The sequence below is a fragment of the Propithecus coquereli genome, unplaced genomic scaffold (assembly GCF_000956105.1).
Source record: "Propithecus coquereli isolate 6110/MARCELLA unplaced genomic scaffold, Pcoq_1.0 Scaffold46, whole genome shotgun sequence".
NCBI classification, from domain to species: Eukaryota; Metazoa; Chordata; class Mammalia; order Primates; family Indriidae; genus Propithecus; species Propithecus coquereli.
In genome coordinates, this window is record NW_012150396.1 from 7,242,581 (window position 1) to 7,268,379 (window position 25,799).

Genomic DNA, 25,799 nt, shown 5'->3' on the forward strand with positions numbered 1-25,799 from the left:
TCAGCAGCCCCTGGAGGGGGCCAGCTGGTCTGGATAGCCTCCGAAGCCCCATGCCCAGAGAACTGGCATTATCTGGCAGTTCCCTGGAAGACCCCCCTGGTAAGGTTATCTTCCTTTGATCTGACTCGGAGCGTACCTAGTGCGAACAGCCTTTTCCCAGGTGGCATTTCTTGCGCACCATCAGAGGAACTGTTGCAGACTATCGCTGACTGAGGTGGTGGATGAAAGCTGGAGTGAAAAGTAGGGTAACCAAAAAAGGTTAAAAGTAAATCCTGGGAAATAATATGTCTATAGGAAGCTCTGAAAAGCTCCAGCACATTCCTGAGAATTTAAAGAGCCATGTGCATGTGTACGACTGTATGCGTGTTCTCCAAAGACCCGGAAAATCCCTAACCCCTAGACCCTGCACAGCGGGGAATGAAGGCCAAGGCAGAACTGCCAGCAGCCTGGCTGAGAGTTGAATGCCAACGCAGATACCGACCCCTCGGCGAAGACCGGGAGACGTCCTGGTTTCAGGCCCCTAAGGAATTCTGTCTAATCATTAGCTGACCACTCATATGACATAGAAATAGTTTGAAAAAAGTCGCAACCAACCAACCGCCAGAAATAATAACAAATTCTGGGGAGGAGGTAGAATCTGATTTCCAGAATTATCACACTATTTAAAATGTCCAGTTTTCAACAGTCAATTCGGAGACATACAAAGGAAGTATGTAGGGCCCATAGAGAGGAAGAAAAGTAGTCAACAGAAGCTACTCATGAAGAAGCCCAGATGTTAAAATGCTGGACAAAAACTTTAAGTCGGCAATTTCGAGTATGATCAAAGAACTGAAGGACACTGTTTTAACTAACTCTGATTTAATAGATGAAATAAACCCAAGAGAAAGATTCTAATTTAAAGAATAGAATTCTGAAGCTGAAAAGTATAACTGCAATGAAAAATGTATTAGAGGGGGTCAACAGATTTGAGCAGAAGGGAGTTCGGGAAAATGGGGGGAAGGAACTTGAAGGATAGGTCGACTGAAATTATTCAGTCTGATAAATAGAAAAAGGAATGAAGAAAATTGAACAGAACCTCAGAGGCCCGTGGGACACCATAAAGCACACAAACCCCTGTGTAATGGGAATCTCCAAAGTAGAGAAGCAAGAGGAAAAATAATAAAAAGAATATTTGAAAATACAGTGGCAGAAAACTTCCCAAATTTGATGAACAATGTTAATCTACATATCCAAGAAGCTTAACTAACTCCACGTGGCATAAACCCAAAACCATCCATACCCAGAAACAGCATAAGCAAACTGCTGAAAATCGAAGACTCACGAAGGCTGCCAGAAAGAAGGAACTCATCACACATGAGGAGTTCTCAATAAGATTAACGGCTGATCTCTCGTCAGAAATATCGGAAAGCAGGGGGGTGACATAGTAAAGTGCTTCAAGAAAAAGGCTGCCAACCAAGAATGCTATACACCTAACAAATCTATCCTTCGATAATGAATAAAAAATCAGGGCCTTCTCTGATAAAAAAACTAAAGAGTTCGTTGCTATCAGACGCACCCTACAAAAAACTAAGTGAATCCTTCAGGCTGAAAGGAAATGACACTAGAGGGGTCACTGAAATCTACCTCAGAACTTAGAGCATCAGTAAAGATAATTACGTAGGTAAATATGGAAATACGTATTTTTTGTTTGTAAGCATTTTTCTCCTGTATAACACCATCGCACAAAGCAGTAATTATAAACCTGTATTAATGGGCATAAAATGTATAATAGCACAAAGGAAAAGGAGTGTATGGGGCTTTCCTTATATTATTGTAACGAAGTTGGCATTACTCCAAACTAGGTGGCTGTAAGTTGTTAATTTTAATCCCCTGGGCAACCACTAAGAAAATAATACCCACGAAAATGTAGTAAAAGAAATGAAAAGGGAGTTAGAATGATACACTAGAAAATATCTACTAAACACACACAAAAATGCAGTAATAGAGGAATAGAGAAATAGAAGACAAAAGATATAGACACAATGGCAGGCAAATCCAACCTTATCAATAATTACATTAAATATATGTGGATTAAATACTATGATTAAAAGACAGAGACCGGCCAAATGAATTTTTAAAAAAGATCTAACTATATGTAGTCTACAAGAGACACACTTTAGTTTTGCAGATGCAAATAGGCTGAAAGTAAAAGGATGGAAAAAGATATGCAAATGGTAATTAAAAGTGAGCTAGAGTGGCTACACTAATATCAGACAAAATAGACATTAAGACAGTATTATTAACACAAACAAGTACATCTTATAATGATAAAAAGGTCAATGCATTAAGATGATGTAATAATTATAAACATATATACTTAGCAACAGACCACCAAAGTACAAGGAGAAATAAATGGCAGAATTAAATAGACAATTCTGTATTCCACTCTCATTAATAGATAGAACTAGAATATCAAAAAAGGAAACAGAGGTTGTGAAAAATACTATAAACCAACTAAATCTAACAAACACCTATAAAAAATTCCACCCAACAGCAGAATACACACATTCCTCTCAAGGGTACATGGAACATTCTCCAGGACACATCATGTGTCAACTTATAAGCCTAAATATTGTCAGAATCGTGCAAAGTATGCTATCTGATGACGACGAAGTAAAATTACAAATGAATAACAGAAGCAAAGTTGGGCAATCAATGTGTAAAAATAAACACATTCCTATATAAAGGAACAAAGAAATAATCATGAGGAAAATTAGTACTTTATGGTAAATGAAAACACAACACACCCAAATTTTATAGGTGGTGCTAAAGCAGGGACGGGGAACATTCATAGCTTTAAATGCCTATAGTAAAGGAGAAGAAAGTTCTCAAATCAATAAACTAACTTTCCACCTTAAACTAAAAAAGAAGAGTGAACTAAACCTAAGACAAGCAAAATGAAGGAAATACTAAAGATTAAAGTGGAAATTAATGAAGTAAGAGAAAAGCAATAGAAAAAAAAATGAAAGAAATCAAAGGGTAGTTCTTTGAAAAGCTCAACAAAATTAAAAAAAAACTTTAGGCAGACAAAAAATGAGAGAAGACTCAAATTACTAAAATCAGGAATGAAAAAGAAGAAATTACTACTGACCTTATATATATATAAAAGCATTTAAAAGAAATGCTGTAAAAATTCAGCAAATTAGATAATCTAGGGTAAATTTCAAGAACAAATTCCTGGAAAGACATAAACTACTAAGACTGACTCAAGAGGAAACAGGAAATCTGAACACACCTGCAACAAGTGAAAACATCGAAGTAGTAATCAGAAAGCCTGCACAGGACTTCTAGTTCCTGGTCTGGTACAGAGGAAGCTTGGAAGTGGCCACTTCACCCTAACGAGAAAATGCTGAACAAACTAAAAAATCAACAACATTATTTACTTAGATTTGTCAGAGAAGGGAGGTCCCAGGGCAAATCGCTGCCCTAAAATCAGAGCGGCAGCAGACAGGAAGAGTCGCAGCTCACTGGAGCAGAACCCCGTGGGCAGAAACCTCTGTGGGCACAAGCGCCGTAGCAGTAAAACCCTCTACTGAGGTCCTCACACTTTACTTTTGTTACTTTTGATCTCCCAGGAGCCTGCTAAGGTTCTCATAATGAACGCTGGGGAAAAATCCCTTCACGCTTCCACAGAAGGAGGGGAAAAGAAAACGTTTTGAAAAATACCACACCTCCAGCAGAATCTATTAAGTCAGAACCTAACCTAGGTGAGTTAGATAAGACACTGCCGACCTGGGGGAAGAGAAATGCCCACCTCCACTGCAGTGTTAGAGATGGAAGACGGGCCATCACTACAGACCCCACAGACATTAAAGGAATATTATGAACAAATCTATGTCCCCAAATTCGAATATTTAGATGAAATGAAACAATTCCTTGAAAGATATAACCTGTCAACACTCAGACAAGAAGAAACAGACAATCTAAAGAGGCCCATACCTATTAAAGAAATTGAATCAGTAACTTTCCAAAACAGAAAGCGCAAGCCCCACATGGGTTCATTGGTGAATTATGTCAAATATTTAAAGATATACCAATTCTCTATGATCTCTTTCAGAAGACAGAAGCAGAGGAAATATATTTCATAACTCATTCTGAGGCCAGCATCACCTTAATGCCAAACCCAGAAAAAGTCTTCACAACTACAGATTGATACCAACCACGAACATGGATGTAAAAATCCTCACCAAAGGGCTAATTGAATCCCACAATTTATACAAAGAATACTATACTACGATCAAGTGGGATTTACCCCAGGTATGCCAGCTTGGTTCAAAATTTGAAAATCAATTAATGTAATTTATTGCATTAACAAGTTAAGATAAACCACATGGTAATAAATGCAGAAAAACCACTTAACAAAATCCAACACCCATTTATGATTAAAACACACACACCCCAAACTCTCAGTAAACTAGGAATGGAGGGGAACTTCTTCAACTTGATAAACATCATCTATAAAACCCTACAGCTAATATATTTAATGGTGATAAGTCCTGCTAAGATCAGGAACAAGGCAAGAATATGCCACTAACCACTGGTTTTCAACACTGTACTGGAAGTTTTAGCTAATACAATTAAGACAAGAAAAGGAAATGAAATGTGTACAGATTGGGAAGGAAGAAATCAAGCTATCTTTGTCCACAAATGGCATGATCACCTAGAAAATCAAAAGAGTTGACAAAAAACCTGGATCCAGTAAGTAATTAGAGCATGGTTGCAGGGTACAAGGTTAATATACAAAAAAATTATCACTTTTTTGCATACCAGCAATGAACAAGTAGAATTTGAGATTAAAAACACGTTATCGTTTATATTAGCACCCCCCAAAATAACATACTTATGGATAAATCTAATATAATAGGCACAAGGTCTATACGAGGAAAACTACAAAACTCTAATGAAAGATGTCAACAACTAAATAAATGCAGAGATATTCCGTGTTCATGGATAGGAAGACTCGATATTGTCAAGACGTCAGTTATTTCCAACTTGATCTAGAAATTCAATGTAATCTCCCCATCAAAATTCCAGCAAGTTTTTTGGGGATATTGACAAACTGATTTTAAAGTTCATAAAAAGAGGCAAAAGACCTAGAATAGGCAACTCAATATTGAACAAAAAGAGCAATGTCAGAGGACTGACGACACATAATCGAAAGATGATTATAAAATCCAAGGAATCAGGACAGTGTGGTACTAGTGAAAGAACAGACAGATGAAACAATGGGTAGAATACAAAGCCTAGAAACAGACCTCGTAAATATTGTCACCTGATCTCTGACAAGCAGCAAAGGTACTGCAATGAAGCAGAGATTGTCTTTTTAGCAGATGGTGCTGGAACAACCACACATCTCCATGCAAAATTAAACTGCACACTTTACAGCCTTCACAAAATTAATGCAAAGTGGATCGCAGACCTAAATGTAAGATGCAAAACTATAAAACTCCTAGCAGAAAACACAGGAGAAAATCTAGATGACTTTTTAGATACAACATCAAAAGCATTATGTATGGGGAAAAAAAAAAAAAAGGACTCACAAGGTAGACTTCATAAAAATTAAGATTTTCTGTTCTGCAAATGACAGTGTCAAGAGAAGGAAAAGATGGGCACAAACTGGAAAAAGATGTTTGCAAAGACATATCTGATAAAGGTCTATTACCCAACATATATAAACAACACTAGAAATTCAACAATAAGAAAACAACCAACCTGATTTAAAAAAATGGGCTAAAGACCTTAACAGACACTTCATCAAAGAAGATACACAGATGGGAAATACGTGTACAAAAAGATGTTTCACATCATTACATCTTCAGCCAATGCAAAGTGAAACAGCATCGTCAAAACACTGACACTACCAAATGCTGGTGAGGATGTGACAGGAACTCTCATGCACTGGTGGCGGGAATGTAAAATTGTGTAGTTACTTTTACAGAGAGTGGGCAGTTTCTTACAAATCTAAACATACTCTCACCATCAATCCAGCAATTGTGCTCCATGGCATTTGACAGAAGGAGCTGAAAACTTGGTCCACACAAAAACCTGCACAGATATTTATAATTCATAAGAGCCCAAACCTGGAACCAACCAAGATGTCTTTCATCGGTTCATGGATAAAGAAACTGTGGAATATCCAGACAATGTATAATACTCAATGCTAAAAAAGAAGTGAGCTGTCAAGACATAAAGGAATCTTAAATGAGTATTACTAAGTGAAAGAAACCAGTCTGGTTTCTTTCTGAAAAGGCTACATGCTGTATGCTTCCAACTATATGACATTCTGGAACAGGCAAAACTACAGAGACAGTAAAAAAATCATTGGCGGCCAAGGATTATCAGCGAGGGAGGGATGAACAGGTGGAACACGGAGGATTCTTAGGGCAGTGAGACGATTCTGTATGTTACATAAGGGTGAATATATATCATTAAACGTGTATCTAAATCCATACAACATGGAACACCAAGAGTAATCCTAGTGTAAACTCTGAAATCTGAGTGATAATAATGTATCCACGTAGGTTCATCGATCGTAACCAATGTACCACTCTGGCAGGCGGCGTTGGCGATGAGGGAGGTCATGTATGTATAGGGCTGGCCGGTATGTGGGAAGCTCTGTAACTTCCATTCAGTTTTACTGTGAATCTAAAACTGCTTTAAAAAAATAAAGTCTAGTAATTTTTTTTTAATTCCCACAGAGGAAAGCCCAGGACTAGATAACTTTGCTAGTGAATTAAATGAAACATTTAAAGAATTAACACTGATCCTTTACAAACTCTTCCAAAGGAACATTTCTCCATGCGTTCACCTTTTAAAATACTAGTGGGGGTGGGTGTGGGGATAGAAATACATGAAACGATATCAATAAAAGGTCGATAAATATTGAAGCCATGTGAGAGGCTCATGGGATTCTTTATATCGTACTCTTCCTTTTAGGTATGTCTGAAATTTTTATAACATAAAGTTTCTTAAAATGTTTAACATCACCCACTACGGCAGAAGGCACTCTGGCTTCCAGCTCCTTACGATGACAGACACACTCCCCACCGCTCTTACTTGCCAAAAAATACTGGTTAGGCTTAGTCACAAGATGGAAATCTCAAAGGGAAATCTCTAAAGAAGAAACAGCTGGTTTGGCTCAAATGAAATGCAAAAATCAATTTGCGACTTTCTCACCGAAAGATGCTCTCAGAGATCTTTTCTGGGCTCACAGTGGGTGGTTATGGCACACGTGGGCTCAGAGATTTATTTGTAAGAACTCAGTGAGGTTCACACAGCTTTGAACACGAAACCGAGTCGGCAGCCCCCATCTGAGATTATTCTCTGTTCTTGGCAAAAAGTCTTAATTTAACTTCTGCCGGCCATAAAATAAAATTTATTTACGGGTTAGAAGAAACTTCAAAAGCTATTTCTAAGTGTAGTCTCTATTGCCATTGGGTAAGTGCCTATTTTAACCACGTATTTATTAATAAGTAGAACATTTTTTTTTTAATTTGGAGAATCGATCTTAGTACGCATAGAAGCACGAGCTTAAAATTATCTAAATAATTAAAAGTGTGTAGCTAGACCTTTAAAATGTCCTAATCTTTGAAGCATGTCTTTTAATAGTTTTGTACTTGCCTCCCATTTAGACCAGTTAAACAAATTACAACTTTCTGAGACCCTGGTCCAACCATTCATGGTTTTCAAATGCAACATAACAAAATTTAGGAAATTTAACATGAATTTTTTATATGTGTCAGATTCCATTTCAGACAATGGCATTTGCAGGAAATGAAGGAAGGAGGCTTCAGGGGAAATACCAGATATACAATATTAATGAAAATCAAATTAATTATAATAAATGTGAAATATAGTTTACATGAAGATTAAAGAAATTTAAATAAAAGAACAACTGTCATTTTCACAGGAAGTTCTGTAGTGATTTAGAACTTCCAGCTATCAAGTATAAGATGATTTCTGCACAATGCAGCATGACCAAATGCTGAGCAAGAAATGCTACTACTAATATGGGCCCAAGGTACCTTAATTTGTATTTCCTTTCTGATTAAAGGTGCCTACGTAGATATAAGTTTAAGAAAGAATACGAGAGTTAGGGTAGATTAAAAGGTATTTTACATCCAAGGCAGTCCATCATTAAGTTTATAAGTCACGCGTTATGAACGAACTTCTACCTTCCGACTAATTGTTTCAAAAGTAGACGGATGGCCGTCAGGCACACACCATGAATTTTGGATCATATCATAGAAAGTCAAGTCACACTTTCATACAGGAAGAATAATTTTCCTAAATAGATTATTTATAGTTGATTGGCCCCCGCAACCCAGAGAGAAAAACTGTGATAACACAAAAGGTAGTAAAACCACAGCAGGTAGAGTTAGAGCCAGGACAAGAACAAATTTGGTTATCAAGGGGTTAGCAGTGAGCGGCATGCATATCTCCATAAGCTCAGCAAACGATTTTGTAGCTGGTGGATACAGAGGAAAATAAAGAAAGAAGTGTAAAATTAAAATAATTTTAGAACCAATTATGATCAAAATAACCACTGTGCGATTTCAGGGTAGCACTGAACTCTCCTATGTTTTAATGTTATACAGGGATAGCATAGCAGAGGGATATTAAAAATGAAGCTTTCTCCAGGCGAAAGTTCAGACTTCCTACAAAGTGGATGAAGTTTAAAAAACAAACGAAAAACATCAGCAGCCCAGATGCGCTAAATATATTTAACTGCACACCCTTGCTGCCCTATTCCAAATTTTTTATTCCTGGAAAATAAAGCATAATCATAGTAAGTAATTTCTTGATCATGTAGCCCAGTAAAAGGGGAAGCAATTTTGATCACCACTGTAGAAATAATGGACTGGAAGTAAAAATCAGTTCTATTTCTACAGAATTTTTATAGGCCCTTGATTTTTATGTTTGCTGTATATATATATTTAGGTTCTTGACATAGGAATCCCAGTCTCTCACCAAACTTACTTTCTGTTCCAGATACTGCAACACAGAAGTGGTATCAACATTAACACGGCGTCAGCACACGAGAGTTGTCACTCGTAGCACACGCACACACAAATAATTTCGAGTTGATGGTATGACTGAAGCCCTGTGGGTACCGACACTTGGACTTCTAGCAAACTCCTAGTTCATGGCTCAATTCTGAGCATGCAAAATATCAACTAATAAAATAACCCAGATTATTCCTGTTAGTAGACACAACTTCTTATCAGGTAACTGCAGCAGGCACCTGGATCCCCATTTCGTGAACGCAAAAATGCAAGCTCAGCTCCCGTCCTGCAATCCAAAGACTAAGCCTTCCCACCAGAGCGCGAAGCGGGCACAGGCCCGGCCCCCACTTACTCCTCGTTCAGGGCGCACCGGCGGTTGGTGAGCGTGCCGTACTTCCTCAGCGTCTCGGTGAGCTCCGAGTAGAGTCTGTCGGCCAGAGGCAGCGGGATCCCTTCCCACACCAGGATGAGGATGACGATCACCGCGGCCTCGCAGGTGTGGCCGGCCCGCTCCCGCACCAGGCACAGCAGCTTCTCCTCGCTGCAGCTTCTGCGGACCACCTGCGTGGGTAACCGGTTCATCCCAGACACCCCCCACCCCGACCAGAGCAAAACGAGGGTCACTTGCGGCAGATGGGAGCACCGACTGACGCATGCATGTTTTCTCCGTCTGGGCCACAACCAGGGCAACTTTTATCAGCACGGGCACTCCTGCCTCTGGCTGCCCGACTGTAAAGTGGGGCTTGCCCTGGCGTCAGAACAGGGAGAGACGCAGAACTGGTCCTTCCTGTCTGGCTGACCATGCCCAGTACCACGCGGACAGCGTAATGCTACCTGCGTTAAGGCTGCGGCTAAGTGAAAGACACGAGGTCTTCGGTAAAGGTTTTCATAAATGACAATGCAAAGATTAATTATTTAATTGATTAATTAATGAAGAAGAACCACTTCTCCACATTCCAAGAAGAATTATGCTTTTATCACACATGGGAACGGACAACCCCCTCACCACTAAATTCTTTCAATTAATGGCAGTGTGTTCATGATTTTAAAACTCATCTGCCTTCTTAAAGAAGCAACACATGCTAAAAAAAAAAATATAGGCAATGTTTTTCTCAACTGGCATGACTCCTTGATCTGGATAACTCAATTCTCAGGGTTAGACTTACAAATAAAAAGGCCCAACGAAGCCTTCTCAAGTCACACTTACCCATTTAGCAATAGGACATCCCTGAGAACTCTTGCCTTCTTTACCAGTATAGACGACTCTTTCAATCCTAATTGCTTTACCCTTCTGTCCAAACCTTAAAGAAACCCACAGAAACACACACACACACACAATTATTAGCACATGAATTCAAGAGGAAATGAAAATATTTGAACATTTGAGCATAATTTTATTCTATGACCACTTCCTGAGAAATGAATGGTTTATTTTTTTTAAAAACAGGTCTACGACCAAGCAAACTGGATAATAGTTTTTAAGCCTTGTTTTTCTTCAGTATCAAAATATAATTATAATGAACTATTTGTAAATCACATGTTGGGTGAAAATAATGGGAAAGTTTATTTTTATACATAATTCACAAAGCACAAAATTTAAGTTAGTTTGCTAAATTCCGTTTTCTAAAACATAGTATTTGATTTTAGTCCTTTACTAAATTTAGATATTTTAAAACTTAGGGAGTCATAATAGATTTTAGTTAGGGTTATTCTTCAAAGACTCTGTCACATTTATAAAAAGGGAGCTGGCAAGTAATTAGTATCCAGCCATGTTGAAAATATAGTTCTAGAAATAGACTATATTTTCCCTTATGACCAAAGCACTACTTTAAAAAAAAAAAAAAAAAAAAAAAAAAGAGCAGCGAGCTATTACGCCACACACTCCAGCTGGGGCGACGGAGCCAGACTCTTAAAAAAAAAAAAAAAAAGGCACTCAGGAAAATTCACTGTTTCTGCCAGGCCACTCGATGATTATTTAGTGAATTTCTACATGCTAATTTAGAAATGAATAATTTGGAAATGGAGCAAGAATGATACTGAATGTGTTCTTGCTGCCCACATGTACCCTAATGTATTTTAATAACTACACTGCCTACCTCTCCATGAAAAGCCACCGTAGTAGAATGACAGCTCAGAGCTGTGGATATCTATATGAAAGGCCCTCTCTGCATTGATTATCTCGCTCCTAAGAGTCGTCTACATGCAGGAGTAACTGCGTAGATACAGGCAAATACTTGCATACCTGTGATTGATAGTAAAAAAAAAAAAAAAAAAAAAAAGGCAGCTGTAAACAGAATCTGTCTTCCTGGCCAACACTGTCACACTTGCTCTCTGTTCATAGCAAGAGAAGTCTTCCTTAGAGATCACTAACAGTCCTTGCAACACTAGCTGAACGTAACTCGGTGGTGCCTTTCGTAAACCACACTTCGCCCCTCTCTCCTCTTCGACGCTTTACCCTCGAGCGGGAAAGCCAGAGAGGGACCCTCGCTGCCGCCCACGCCGGCGCCCCGTGCCGGGCAGACGGCCGGCGGCTCCTCATTCATGCCTCGGTTTCCTGGCATCTGTCTCAAAGCGGGCAGCCTGTGCCAGCTAGCAGACGATTAGTCCTGTCAAATATTGTGACTCTCCGGTGAATAGCGCAGTGTGTCGTGTTGGCAACCCTAGAACAGCTACGCCTGCCGGTAATGACTCGATTTACAATTGTTTACTGCTTTGTGTGTGGAGGCTGGGAAAGGCTGACACGTACAAAAGGGTAAACGCCGCTCTGCCCTGCGCCTTTGCGTTAATTACCTTTCTTCCATGATTTCTCTAATAGCTGCCACATTAGGACCTGCTCCTAGATGGGTATAAAAAGGACCTTCATCTTTTTCAATAATTTGCTCTGTTGAGATAATAGAAGATTATTATTTTAGACCTCAATTATACTAAATATAAAGGCTACATCCACAAAGCTCATCCCCCAACTGCACATTAAGGGCCCTAACAAGTGACTTTAAAAATTTTTTTCTTTAAAATAGAGTAAATTGACGGACTGATCTATCAGAAAATGTGCGATATAATTAAGTATATGTACATGCTGGCTGTTGATAAAAATAATTACATTTCAGATATGGGATAAAAATCATTGGAAACCAAATAAGTGCGACAAAACAAAGAAAACAGGGAATTAGAATGTATTATATGTAGTACCCACTACAACCCAATTTTTTTTTAACTGAAAAAAATTTTTAAAGCTAACTAGAAGCCTGCCTGCCACTTGGATGTTAAAAGATTAAAAATAAAATTTCCTGTTTATCCCACCCCCAGATTTATTATCCAGGACCCCTTTTTCTATCCTTGTTTCCCCACGACATTTAATCACTCTGTTTGGAAAATAAGGATATTCAATCCAGACCCGTATTTGTATGCACTGCGGAGCAACTTAAAATGAGAGAAAGCGCTGGACAGTCAGGTGAAAAGAAGGGGCTATTACAAAGGGCTGAACATGAACAAGTGGAAAGTTTTAGGGTTAGGATGGTAAGAGAAGAATGGAAGATGATCATAACTTACCAAAGGTTATCTAAGACGTGTGGGGCCTTTTAGCCCGGAGAGACCACTTAATAGCCACACACAAAGAGGGGCGGGCACTGTGGCCCACCCGCCATCCTCCTACAAAGTGTGGGGCGTCTCACAAGAGGGACAATGGGGGGTGAGTGGGTCATTAGTCACACTGATTTAACAGTTGTTCTTCCAGATCTCTTCCACTATCTCCATGCTGCGTAGCCGTAATTAAGATCTTCTTTCTACCTATTACTAAATATGTATCTACATCCATCAGCAAAAATGTTTCCCTGTTCCCACAGACCAATAATGTATCCTAAAGTTGAACAAAAAGCTGTTCGTTTAAAAAAAGATATGGAATACAGGCATACCTCGTTTTATCGCACTTGGCAGTTACTGCATTTTTTACTAATCGAAGGTTTGTGGCAACCCCACGTGGACAAGACTGTCAGCACCGTTCTCCCAAAGCACATGCTCATTCCTGTCTCTGTATCACCTGCTGGTAATTCTCACATTGCAAACCTTTTCGTCATCACTATATCTGCTCTGGCGATCTGTGATCAGTGACCTGTAGTATTCCTATTGTAATTCTCTCGAGGAGACACAAACTGTGCCCGTGTAGGACAGAAAACTACATTTATAAATATCGTGTGTGTTCTGCCTGCTCCACATCCATTCGTCTCCCCGATTTACCCCTCTCCTCGAGGGTCCTGAATCCCTAAGACACAACAATACTGAAATCAGGCCAATCAACAACCCTACAATGGCCTCGTAAGTGTTCAAGCAAAAGTCACACGTCTCTCACTTAGAGATGACTCAGCTCAGGGAGGAAGACATGTCGAAAGCCAAGAGAAGCCAAAAGCTAGACCTCCATGCCATGCAGTTGGCCAAAGTGTGGACTGGATGCAAAGGAAAAGTTCTTGAAGGAAATTAAAAGTGCTATTCCAGCGAACACACGCACGGTAAGAAATTGAAACAGCCTGTTGCTGATACAGAGAAAGTTTTCGTGGTCCGGGTAGAAGATCACACCAGCCACGACATTTTCTTAAACCAAAGCCTAATCCAGAGCAAGGCCCTAACTCTCTTCTATTCTGCGAAGGCGGAGGGAGGTGAGGAAGCTGAAGGAGAAAAGTTGGGAGCCAGCAGAGGTTGGTGGACGAGGTTGGAGTAAAGAAGCCGTCTTCCTAACGTAAAAATGCAAGGAGAAGCAGCCAGTGTTAAGGGAGAAGCTACGCAAGTCATCCGGAAGACCTAGCTGAGATCACTGAGGAAGGTGGCTACACCAAACCGCAAACCATCAGCGTAGCCGACAGCCTCACACTGGGAGACGACGCCGGCTAGACTTTCTTATCTGTAGACGAGAAGTCAACACCTGGCTTCAAAGCTGCAAAGGACAGGCTGACTCTTTTGTTAGGGGGCAATATAGCCGATCACTTTAAGTCGAAGCCAATACTCATTTGCCATTCCAAAAATCCTAGGCCCTTTAAGAATTATGCTAAATCTCCTCTGCCTGTGCTCTATAAATAGAACAAAAAAGCTTGATGACAATACATCTGCTCATACCATGGTTTACTGAATATTTTAAGCCCCCTGTTAAGAACTTCTGCTGAGAAACTATTTCTTTCAACATATTACTGACCATGTACAATGCACCTAGCCACCCAAGAGCTCTGATGGAGATAGGAAAGGAGATTAATGTTTCCATGCCTGCTAATGTGACATCCATTCTAAAGCCTGTGGATCAGGAAGTAATCTTGACTTTCAAGTCTTATTATTTAAGAAATTTATTTTTTAACGGTATAGATGCCATAGATATTAACTCCTCTGATGGACCTGGGCAAAGTAAATTGTAAACCTTCTGGAAAGGATTCACTATTTTAGATGCTATTAAGAATATTCGGCCGGGCGCGGTGGCTCACGCCTGTAATCCTAGCTCTCTGGGAGGCCGAGGCGGGCGGATTGTTTGAGCTCAGGAGTTCCAAATGAGCCTGAGCAAGAGCCAGACCCCGTCTCTACTAAAAATAGAAAGAAATTAATCAGACAACTAAAAATATATAGAAAAAATTAGCCGGGCATGGTGGCGCATGCCTGTAGTCCCAGCTACTCGGGAGGCTGAGGCAGAAGGATCGCTTCAGCCCAGGAGTTTGAGGTTGCTGTGAGCTGGGCAAGACAGTGAGACTCTGTCTCAAAAAAAAAAAAAAAAAAAAATTTTAGTAGAGGAGGTAACTACACATGTGCAGGGAATAGCAAGAGAACTAGATTTTTAGAAGCGGGACCCAGAGATGCGGCTGAATTGTCGCAATCTCAGATAAAAACGGATGAGGAGCTGCTTCTTATGGATGAGCAAAGAAAGTGGTTTCTTGAGACAGAACCTACTCTCGGCGAACATGTCGTGAACACTGTCCAAAGGACAACAAAGAATTCAGAATACTGCAAGAGCTAAGTCAAGATAGCAGCAACAGGGTTTGAGAGGATCGACTCCAATTTTGAAGGACGATTTACTTAGAGTAAAACGCCATCAAACAGCATCACACGCTACAGAGAAATCTTTCGTGAAAGGAAGAGTAAATCCGTGCAGTGAACTTCACTGTCGTCTCACTTTAACAAACTGCCACCCAACCTTCAGCAACCACCGCCCTGACCGTCGGGGCCCGTCAACATCGAGGCAATAAACCCCACCCCCAAAAAGATTACGGCTCACTAAAGGCTACGGTGCTCATTAGCATTGTTTAGTAATCAAGTATTTTTTAGCTAAGATATACACATTGTTTCTTCAGATACGATGCTCTAGCACACTTCCTGGATTAGAGTGTCAACATTTATATACACTGGGAGACCGAACAATTCATTTAACTCACTCTCTTTCGACCGTTGCCTTATTGTGCTAAGGCAAAGCCACACTATCTCTAAGGTATGCCTGTACCATATTTTTTTAAATGAAAAAAGTGAAATTTTAGAGAAAATGGAATCGAAGTATACATAAATCACAATGTTTCAAGTGCGCAAAGGGAGAAAGGGCAACTTCGAGCACTAAGCCCTTCAGCGGAGTCATCTCCCCAACTCACCAAGACCGAAGACAATAATTTCCCCATTATCCAGAAATGCTGTAAAACTACTAACACGTTCAACCTTGATTTAAAAAAAATTGAAAGTTCCTACATGAGATTGCATATGGCAGCTATTTTCTCATTTTAATAGATTTTTTTTTTTTTTTTTTACTGCCTGGCTGTCTCTCCAGGAGATAATATGCAAAGAGTTAAGCAGATAGATTCAACTAAAACAGATACATCCAAATTTTAAAGGGTCTGAATAGAGGTAAAAATAACCACGCACAATTGTTTAAACTTTTTGGGAAAACTGCATGTAAATGAAGTTTTCTCTTGCACGGCACAAGCATCTGTAATTTAAAGACAAAAAAATGTAAGCTTCGGATCTTTATGAGCCTTTACAAATTGCTGCCAGACTGGAGATTTAAAAAAAGAAAGAAAATCCCATATCTAAAGATAAATTTGCTAATTCTGGATAAACACCATGTGTCTCAGTACATTTCTGGCACTTACCTACACATCTGCATGATGGGAAATCATACTGAGTCTTGACAGGTGTATCCAATAAATTTTTTACAGGAGTATCTAGTAATTTGGAAGGTGACTCTAAAAAATTATTGAGAACAGAACCAGCTGTTCTTTTGGTTGGTGTCTTTTCTGAAGAAGGAGTTGCTTGCTGCTCTAAAGCTGGGGGGTGGCTCTCAAGTTCTGCAGCAGTGGTCTGTCTGGTTAAAACCGTGACGGGCCCTGACATTTCAACTTTTACTTGCTTCTGCGATTTGACAGTGAGAGCCTTATGATCGAATAAAGATTTGACCTGAAACTGCTTCAGGTGCTGCTCCATGGTCTCGATGATGCTCTTTTGCCGTACATCATCACAGCTCGGAGGTGGGATCTCTTGCTTAGTTATCTTTTTCCACATTCTGTCTTCCGGCTGCGCCGACGCGGGGTGCATACAGGCATGGGGCTTGGAACCAGGTTCCACCTTCACTGGCCTGTGCACCTGGTCACGGCAAGACTCAGTTTGGGGTTGCTGCGTTTGCTGCTGCAGTTCCTGCTTCTGTAAGAGGTGCCACCTGAGAGCAGCGTGCTTGTGAAGGTCCTTCTGGGAAGGAGTCTGGACGCGACCCCCTCCCTGGTCAGGCACAGGGAAAGCATTCGCTTGGCTATGCATTAAGTACCTCTGCTGAGTGAGTTGTGCAGCTTGTCGATTAGACATATCTTGGGTTCTACTTCTATATTCCTGTAGAACTGAAGCTTGTTGAGGCTTCTGCTCTTGTTCTCGAAAGCACCTGTGAAGAGCATCTTGCTTTGGGGTCACATTATTTGGAAAATATTGCAAATGATGCAAGTTTTGGGTCTTGTTTCCAACAAACAGTTCAGAATGTATAGTCTGTTCTTTATTCTCTGGAACGAGGTGTGCACTGTTTGAAGAAGGAATCTGCCCTTTATTTGCACTTGATTTCAAAATCTGACAATAAGGGGAATTTCTACTGTTCATAGTCTGTACTTGCTCCAGTCCCACTGGGGTATTATGAGCCTGGAACTCACTGGATTTTGAATACTGATTTTCACCGTGGAAGCATTCTTCCACTTTAATCTGGCCAAAGAAGGATCCTTCTCTTTGCTGATCATTGTTGCTTTGGGGATGAGGAAAACATTGCAGCACTTGTTCTTTATTCTTCACTTGTAATGTCTGCTGCTGCTGCTGGTTTTGAGGGAGATGCGAGTTCTGGGACAGTTGTGTTTGGGCCGCCTGCGTGTGAGGCTTGTGTTGCAGAAAGTGTGAGTCCGGAAACGGCTCCGTCTCCGAAGCCTGTCGATTCAAGTGCTGTTTTAACAACGGGGGTGTGAGTTTCGCAGCTGGGGGATCTGCTCTGTGTTGAAAATGAAACCTAGGAGCGCACAGCGACCGCACGTGAGCTCCGGGCGAAGGGTCCGTCTTGGAGAAGTGTATCTGGTGTGAGGGTTTTTGGAACTGGAGGTGTTGGTCCGCTGTACCTCGAGACTGCCCTGGATTCATCTCAGCTCGGTACATCTGTGACTGCTGCTCCAGCTGTACGGTTCTGTGCATGTAAGGGTGCCTCGGGAGCCCCCCAGGTAGGGTGGAATTTCCAGTGTATTGTTTGGAGGTCATGTGATTGGAGGAGCTGGATGGATAGGGAAGGGTCGGTGGCAGTGACGCTTCCGGGCGTTTTGGATGGGCTTCTGCCTGGTGAAAACGCGGGGCCTTCAATTCGATCCATCCCGGTTTCAGACAGTGCTGTGTTGGGAGCACGAGATCTCGTCTCTGTTCCCGGTCTCGACCCCTCAGAGCCTCTTGCTCTTTGTGTCTCGTCAACTGCCGGCAGTGGTTCTGCAGACCCCCGCTGCCACCGAGAGTGGGTGGGTTGTGCTTGAGAGGTTCTGGTCCTGGTCTTATTTTCTCAGAACACAATGTCCCTGGGGTCCGTGTGTCGTTCTTGCTAACAAAATTATTCTGAGACCTTTCTGAAGGCATCAGAGAGGGGTTCGACCCACGTGTAGCTGGATCGGGACTCTGAGAGGGTCGTGCTTCAGGTCGACCCTCTATTTTCGCTTCCCTTAAAAGAGTCGCATTGCTTTGGCTGGGGTGTCGACGGTGTTCCTGTGAAACTCCATCGTTCAGAGTGCTTTTTCCTTCCGAAGGAAGCTGAGGAACCCGTGGACGAGGAGGGGGAGAGAGTAGCAATTGTGATGGCGGTGGCGTGGTCGCCGCAGAGAAGGAATCCTCAGTGAACACTGAGCTTTGCTCGAAGTAAGCACCATTCGTTTCGTTTTGCTTTAAATACCGTTCGGAGCTGCCACCAGGAGCTTGCAAATTGCTGCCGGAACCTGAGCAAAATTCTTCACCAGATACCAGCTTCGCGGTTCCTGGGATGCTGCTGTCCTCTGCAGGAGACGGGCGAATCTCAAAACCTGCTTTTTGTCCTTGCAGCTGTTGCGGTTTCTGAAAGGGACAGGCGTCGGGCGTCGCGGCTGGCTTACTGGCAACGTCAGCACCGCGGGCCCCAGTCGCCGCCGCGGCCGGCTCCGGAGGCAGCTCGGGGTTGGAGGTCTGTGGAGAAGGGGTCTGCCCTGAGGTATACGGCGGGGGAGCGACCTCGCGAGACGACTGGGCAGTGGCCTGACTGTTAACGGCATTTGCGTGAGATGTGGATTTCTGCGCTGCAGTGGAGACACGGTCTGGATAATGTTGAGACAGCATGTCTTCCACGGGAGAGGCAGAAACCGTAGCACCATTAGGTATTAGCACTGCCTTGTTCTTAAGAAGTAACACGACGTTCTTGTCGCGGGAGTTAGCGTTCTTCCCCTCCTGCGCGTTCAGAATCCGAAGCTCTGGGTTTTCAGACCCGATGCGGTTCGGTGTCGAAAAACAGGCGAAATCTTCAACTGCCTCGTCTGGGGCCGCCGAGCTCACGGATTCTCTCTCACCATTCAAGTCCGGGACATTTGCTTGACGGCTGCTTCCGCTTGGGTTTCTTCCTCGACTTTCCCCGAAGTCATGCCTTTCTCCGTTAGCCCTTTGGTCTTGTTTCAATCTCTTGTTCTGATGGAGCCCGGACAGAGCAGGCTCGCTGACCGTGCGCTTTATCCCTCCGTTCTGCAGACACCGGGCATAGCCTCTCCCTTCCCGGATGAAGTCGGGACTCACGCGGCTGGCCTGGGCCCCCTTCATGTGGGTTATTCCATCGTAACCTTTCAGAGACTGCCACTTGGTTTCTCCGTTCACTTCCGGATGGGGCCTCTCAGTCAACGGGCTTCCATTCTGGAGCTTTCTAGCCAGAGGTTCCGTCTGGCAAACGGGAGGAGGCGACGGTGTCAGGAACGGACTTAGTCTGTTGCCCTCAGCATGGCTGGTTCCGTCCTTTTCCATCAGGCTTGCTTCGGGGCCATCCACAAGGCTGCCCTCTGGATGAGTTCTAAAGAGCATGGGAACAAGAAATGAAAATGCATTTATTTATATATCGAACACTGACAATGCATCGTAGGGAATGACTGTGGCACGCATCACATGGGAATAACCAGCCAGAGCAAACCGTGAGACTCGTTTTCATGTTTAGAGTGACAACCAGTAGCTACTCGGAGAATGATGGTTACTGTCTTCCCAGCAACTCTCAAATATGTGTGGCCATGGAGGCCAGGGTGAGCAAATCACCAGCTACCGTGCTAAGCCCATACTGTGTTAGTTACTCTTCCTAGTATCAGCTCCCTTCCCGAATGATTCTTTTTCTGGTCAAAATGCAAAGAACGATAGAGAAAGATCACCTTTCTTTTTCCTCTAGCACGTAACGTATCCAATCGTTCGCTAAGTTCTGTCCCTTCTACTTCCTGTATCCCGTGAGTCATCTCGCCTCGTGATCTACCGCAGCTGCTTTTTTGCCACGGTTTCTCCCCTCGCCCACCTGCCCTTCCCCTACCCCTGGAAGGCTCCCTTCGATCTGGTGTCGGAGGGAATGTTCCGAAATGCAAATCTGACGTCCTCCTCTCCTGAACACACCTTGCGGGCTCCACCTGGCCTGCATCAGTGGTTCTCACACTGGTCCCCTCAAACACACCTGAGAGATAAGGCACATCCTCCTCCAGGATGATCAAGCCCAGGGCGATGGGATGGGGTGAAAAGTGTAGTTCATAAAATGCTCTTTCTAGGTGATTCTGCGCTTTCCTCTACGGGGCCTGGCTGCCCACGTCTCCTGAAAATTCCTGACTAATTTAAAAGGCTTTTCATCTGCAGGTTATTACCTTTCTCTCCTCCTGACACCCTCTCGCAGTTTATATTCCAACTATAACAACAGCTGATAAATACCCAAACACAGCGAGCCAGTTCGGACCTCCATGCCTTTGTTTTTCCCTCTGCCTAGGCTGCCTTCTTAATCCTTCCGTTTGCACAGTGACTTACGCAGACAGACCTCTAAACCCGTCTGGGATATCGTCTCCCTGAGGATTCCTTCTCTGACTCTCTAAGACAATTGATCACTTCCACTTCCAAGCTGCTTCTGTATCTTACATACAGTCGATTGCGGAACGTGTCACTCTCAACTGTATTTTCTTTACCCTCTCACTGGACCATGAACTCCTCGGAGTAGAGTCCTACTGTGTCATTTTTATGCCTGGCATACAGTGAACATCCAATCAGTTTACTAGATTGATACAAATCTGCTCGTCTTACGGTCATTTTGTCATTTATTCATTCAGACATTTTTGAGAGCAGTGCTAACGAAGATTTCGAAGTCCAAATAATAGAGAAAGCCAGAAGAAACGGCACTAAAGATTTAAACAATCCATTGTATAATCATTGTACAAGGTGACTGCTTCCCCATTCGTGATATAGTCATGCCTTATTTTCCCACAGTTTTTCTTATTATATTTAAGTATGTAAGTAGGAAAAAATAATCAAGACTATTTTCCCTTTGGCTAAAAATAGCTCTATTAAAATAGCCATTGCTTATTAAACAAGGCAAGTCAAACAGAGGAAGAAACCAGATATAAACATTGTAAAGCAACACTAAAATTATTTGCAGATAGTAAGATTGTATGCTGGTCAACCAAGAGAATCAAGTGAAAAACTATAACAGTTGGTAAAAATTCAGTACAGTATCTGAAGAAAAAGTCAAAGCCTTGATATATAAAAGCAACAACCAGTCAGAAGCTTCACTCAAATAAAATAGTGTAATTATAATAAGACACTAGGAATAAAACTAAGAAGAAACGTGGAAGACCTATTTTAATTAAACTTTACATTCATACTGATTAATATACAAAAACAAACAGAAAACAAGTAAAAAGTTATATTATGTTCTTGGATAGTTGTAAAATTAATCTATTCATTCAATGTGCTCTTGATAAAAATGCTAGCAGAATATTTTTAGGAATGAAAATAGCTGACTCTGAAGTTCATGTGGAGAAAGAAACAAACTGAGTAGCCAGGAATATTCTGAAAAAGAATCTTAATGGGGCCTGGGTAGGGAACTAGACAAATTAAAAGATACTAAAAAGCAACAAAAACCACGATATTTAAAACAGCTTGTGCTTGCATATAAATAGATAACAGTATTAATAAGATCAATGGGATAAAGTTGGATGTTCGAAAAGATATCCAAATACACACAGAAATGTGGTGTAAGATAATGATGGCATTTCAAATAAATATATGATACTGGAGTAACTGAGTATGAGTAGTCCTCTGAAAAAATAGCAAAAGTTGGATCCATCCCTTCCACCTTCCACCAAGATAAATTCTAGATGAACTTAATATTTAAACATAGAAAACAAAACCCCCTAAAAAGCATTAAAAACAGTCTGAGAAAACTTTAAAGAATAATGAGTAGGTAAGTTCTTTGTGATGCAAAATCTAGAAGCCATAAAAGAAAAGATGGAAAAATTCATTAAATTTGTGTGCAAAAATAAACATGTTAGCAAAGTTAAAGTCACATAAAACCTTTCTTTTTTTTCTGTTTCTTTTTTTTGTTTGTTTGTTGGGACAGAGTCTCACTCCTTTGCCCTGGGTAGAGTGCAGTGGTGTCATCCTAGCTCACAGCAACCTCAAACTCCTGGGCTCAAGCGATCCTCCTGCCTCAGCCTCCCGAGTAGCTGGGACTACAGGCATGCGCCACAATGCCCGGCTAATTTTTTCTACATATTTTTATTTATCCAACTAATTTCTTTCTATTCTTAGTAGAGATGGGGGTCTCACTCTTGCTCAGGCTGGTCTCGAACTCCTGAGCTCAAGCGATCCTCCTGCCTCCTCAGCCTCCCAGAGTGCTAGGATTACAGGTGCGGGCCACCATGCCCAGCCAAACCTTTTCTTAATATATAGGACTGCTACAAATTAACAAAGAAAACAACTACTTAATAGGAAATGGTCAAAGCACATGAACAGTTCACAGAAAATGAAATGTGAATGGCTTTTAAATATTTAAAAAGATGCCCACTATCACTCTTAAAAAGAAATGCAAATGAAAACTGCAACAAGATACAGTTTCACTCTCCTCAAATTGGAAAAGATCAAAAAGTTTAATACTACACTATACTATGTTGGCAAGCACGTGAGAAAACAGACGCTCTCTTGCATAATTGTTGGGAGTCAAGTGACACAAATGCCATGCAGGACAATTTGGCAATATCTACAAAATTTCAGAAAACCTTTCCTTGGCCCTTCACTTTTAAGAATTTATCTGACATATTCATGTGTGTGTGTGTGTGTGTATGTGTTAATGATGTACGCACAATCTTTTGTAATAGCAAAAGGTTAGAAACAACCTAAATATTTATCAATAAGCATTGGATTAAATAAATTATGGGACAGCCACAAAACGTAATACCACATAGCCACTAAAATAAATGAGGCATCTCCTATATTTTCAGATGGAAGTATCTCCAAGTAATTCAGTGAAAGCAAGCAAGCTGCAGAGAACAGTGTGTGTAAGAATGCTACAATCTGTACATTTACAGAAAATAAATGACAAATCATCTCAGAGAGAAGATACAGCAAACTGGTCATCGTCCTTTGCCTTTGCCTCCAGGAAAAGAAACCAGACAACTGGAGAATAGCACTGGGAGGGAGATTGCTTTTCACTGTCTTTTTTATCACTTTTAAGCATGTGTATTACTTAATTAACAAAAATAATTTAAATTAAAAATTTTAACTCCTATTGGACAAAGCAGAACCAAGCAGCGTGTCTTTATTTCTGCTACACCTACTTCCTTCCGAATGATACGAGATGAAGTAGACACGCACCATCCAACACGGTAGTGACCAGTCACACAGGGCCACGGAGACCTTGGAACGTGTCTGATCCAAAGCGAGGATCCAGGCGGATTTCAAGATTTAGTGTGGAAATATGCAAAATATCTCGATTTTAAAACATATGCATTACATGTTAAAATAATACTGTTTTGAATGTATTTGGTTAAATAAAATACATCGTTAAACTAATCTCATTTATTTCTTTGTCCGTGTGTTAATGCGAGTACTAGAAAGTTTAAAATTCCAGATGGGTTTGCAAATCCTTTATGAGCATGTGGACTTTTAATATTTCTCTGTTGAGCAGCTCTGGGTTAGACTAATACGTTCAATCACCAACAACCCCTAATAAAGAAACTTTAGGTTCTAGAATCATGAAAATTGAGCTGTAGTCTTTGATATAAGGGGCTTCTCCAAAATCGGGACATGACTACTTTTCAAAAAGCAAGGAGCCTACAAATAAACCTAGGTAAATCTACAGAGACTAGGTCAAGCAGCTTTCCAAGTACCACACAGAGGCTGTCTTTTGGCAAGTGTAATACTAATTTACATAGAGACCAATCAAAAGATATTTTACGTGTACACACGTGTGTGCATTTATGGTAAGCATATATTAGATAAAAGTTGCAGGCTCTGCATACAATGCATGTCCTACTTTTCCAGGAATAAAATATTTTAAGCATTTAATACATTACTCTCTGTTATGATCCACCCCACATACTTCTGCACGGTCTTTAAAGTGTCAAGGGCTAAATTACAATAAGTGGGCTTGAAAATCCTTTATGAGCATAATAATGGCTCCTAAGAAGAAATGAGGGTGACTTGAAATGTATTTCAATACAGAATTTTAAACGTAATGTTTCTAAACACTAATCTAAACTTATCAACGGAATTATTCTGCCTGTAACAGTAACTCCTTTCTGGAGGACAAGCATTGGATGTAAAGGGTTTAACGGTTCACTGTTTCAGGAAGGGCAGCGAAGATACACGTTAATCTTTCCATTTTAGGGTGACGATAATTTGTTATTGGAGGACTCTTTGTTGGGGGTCTACGAATCTGATTTAGAAAATTTAAACCAATAAACTGCCATTTTAGGAAGAGGAAACAGTATTTTCTTTGACTTCCATATGCTCCAAACCACATTTCTCATACACACACCCTGGAATATTATACCCAGTGTATATATAATATTATGACCTAGTCACCTACTTGCATAGCACTCTCCCGATCACCGAGTGCTTTATACTGACACGAGCATTATTTTGTTTAACAGGAAAGAAACGAGATCTGTTCACTTTGTTCATTGCAGACATGCTGAAGAAGCTTTCATGCTATAGTTTTGATGGTGTTATTTATGCAAAGTTTTTTTCAAGCTTCCATGAAGTCCATAACTTTTGTATAAGGCAAAAAAAATCTTCCAAGATGATTTTTTGTAGATATTTACCCACTAATCAGTGAAAATAGTTAATGGTTATTGAAAGGAGCGGCCTTCACTGAAATAACGGGAAAATATCTCATCCTGAAATTTCCTAATGACATCTAAAGATCAACCCTGAGCTCTCTGGCTGCTCTCTGCTCTGTAACTCGCCGACGCCCGCAGAGACTGCGTTTCTCACAACCTCTGAAAAGAGCCTGAACAGACAGAAAGGAGATTCAAACCTTTCTCTACATTCGCCAGCTCACTCTCCTTTAGGAGCTGTTCCTATGACCTCGAGGAGTTCCTGAGAAGCCCTGAACAACCAGCAGGGGAGGAAACGCCAGGCCTCAGTTTCCCGCCCAAACTTGTATCTTAAGAGCAAGATCATGGACCAATCTTTGCCTTCCTGCCACCGTTTGCTTCTGTTACCTGTCTGTGGGTACAACAATCCGCAGTACACTGTCAATTTGGCTGCAGCCAAATAAATCACCTTCACCTCCCTTTTTACAACTTCCAAACAAAAAGCCTGAATACTGGTTCTCTCTGCCAACTTACGCTTCCTCTTTTTTTGCACTGTGTTGGCCCTTTCCCGCTTGGGAATATAGAATAAATTTCTTTTTTCTATCCCAATCTTTGGAGAAATTTTTCTCAAACCCGGGTGCACCAGCACTCCACCCTAACGGTTATTTTTTACAAATTTAAATGACTGCAAAAAGGGAAACTTTTTTCAACAATAAACTGTTTTCCAGCTGAATATAAATGTTTGCCATAGAGATATTTTTGTGTGATATTCCTTTTGTTCTCAGACACTAAGAACAGAAATAGTTTTTATTCATTTGTATCTACTCTTATAAGCGACTGATAGATCATATAAGTCGGGAGCTTATAATGCCAATCAGGATAGTATTCCCTTGTGCAATTCAATATTAAAACACTCTTTTGGCCAGGTGTGGTGGCTCACGCCTGTACTCCTAGCTCTCTGGGAGGC

At 41.1% G+C, this 25,799-nt stretch overlaps 1 protein-coding gene across 1 annotated transcript in view; it reads right to left on the reverse strand.

Annotated features, from left to right (window-relative positions):
* Positions 1-25,799, reverse strand: part of TET2 (tet methylcytosine dioxygenase 2) — a 145,104-nt gene that overhangs the window by 16,924 nt on the left and 102,381 nt on the right. The window contains exons 3-6 of the mRNA XM_012655089.1: positions 16,145-19,572; positions 11,835-11,925; positions 10,252-10,345; positions 9,397-9,605 (exon numbers count right to left, since the gene is read on the reverse strand). Of these exons, the coding sequence (XP_012510543.1) occupies positions 9,397-9,605; positions 10,252-10,345; positions 11,835-11,925; positions 16,145-19,526 (3,776 nt within the window). The 5' untranslated portion in view covers positions 19,527-19,572. The remainder of the gene's footprint in view (positions 1-9,396; positions 9,606-10,251; positions 10,346-11,834; positions 11,926-16,144; positions 19,573-25,799) is intronic.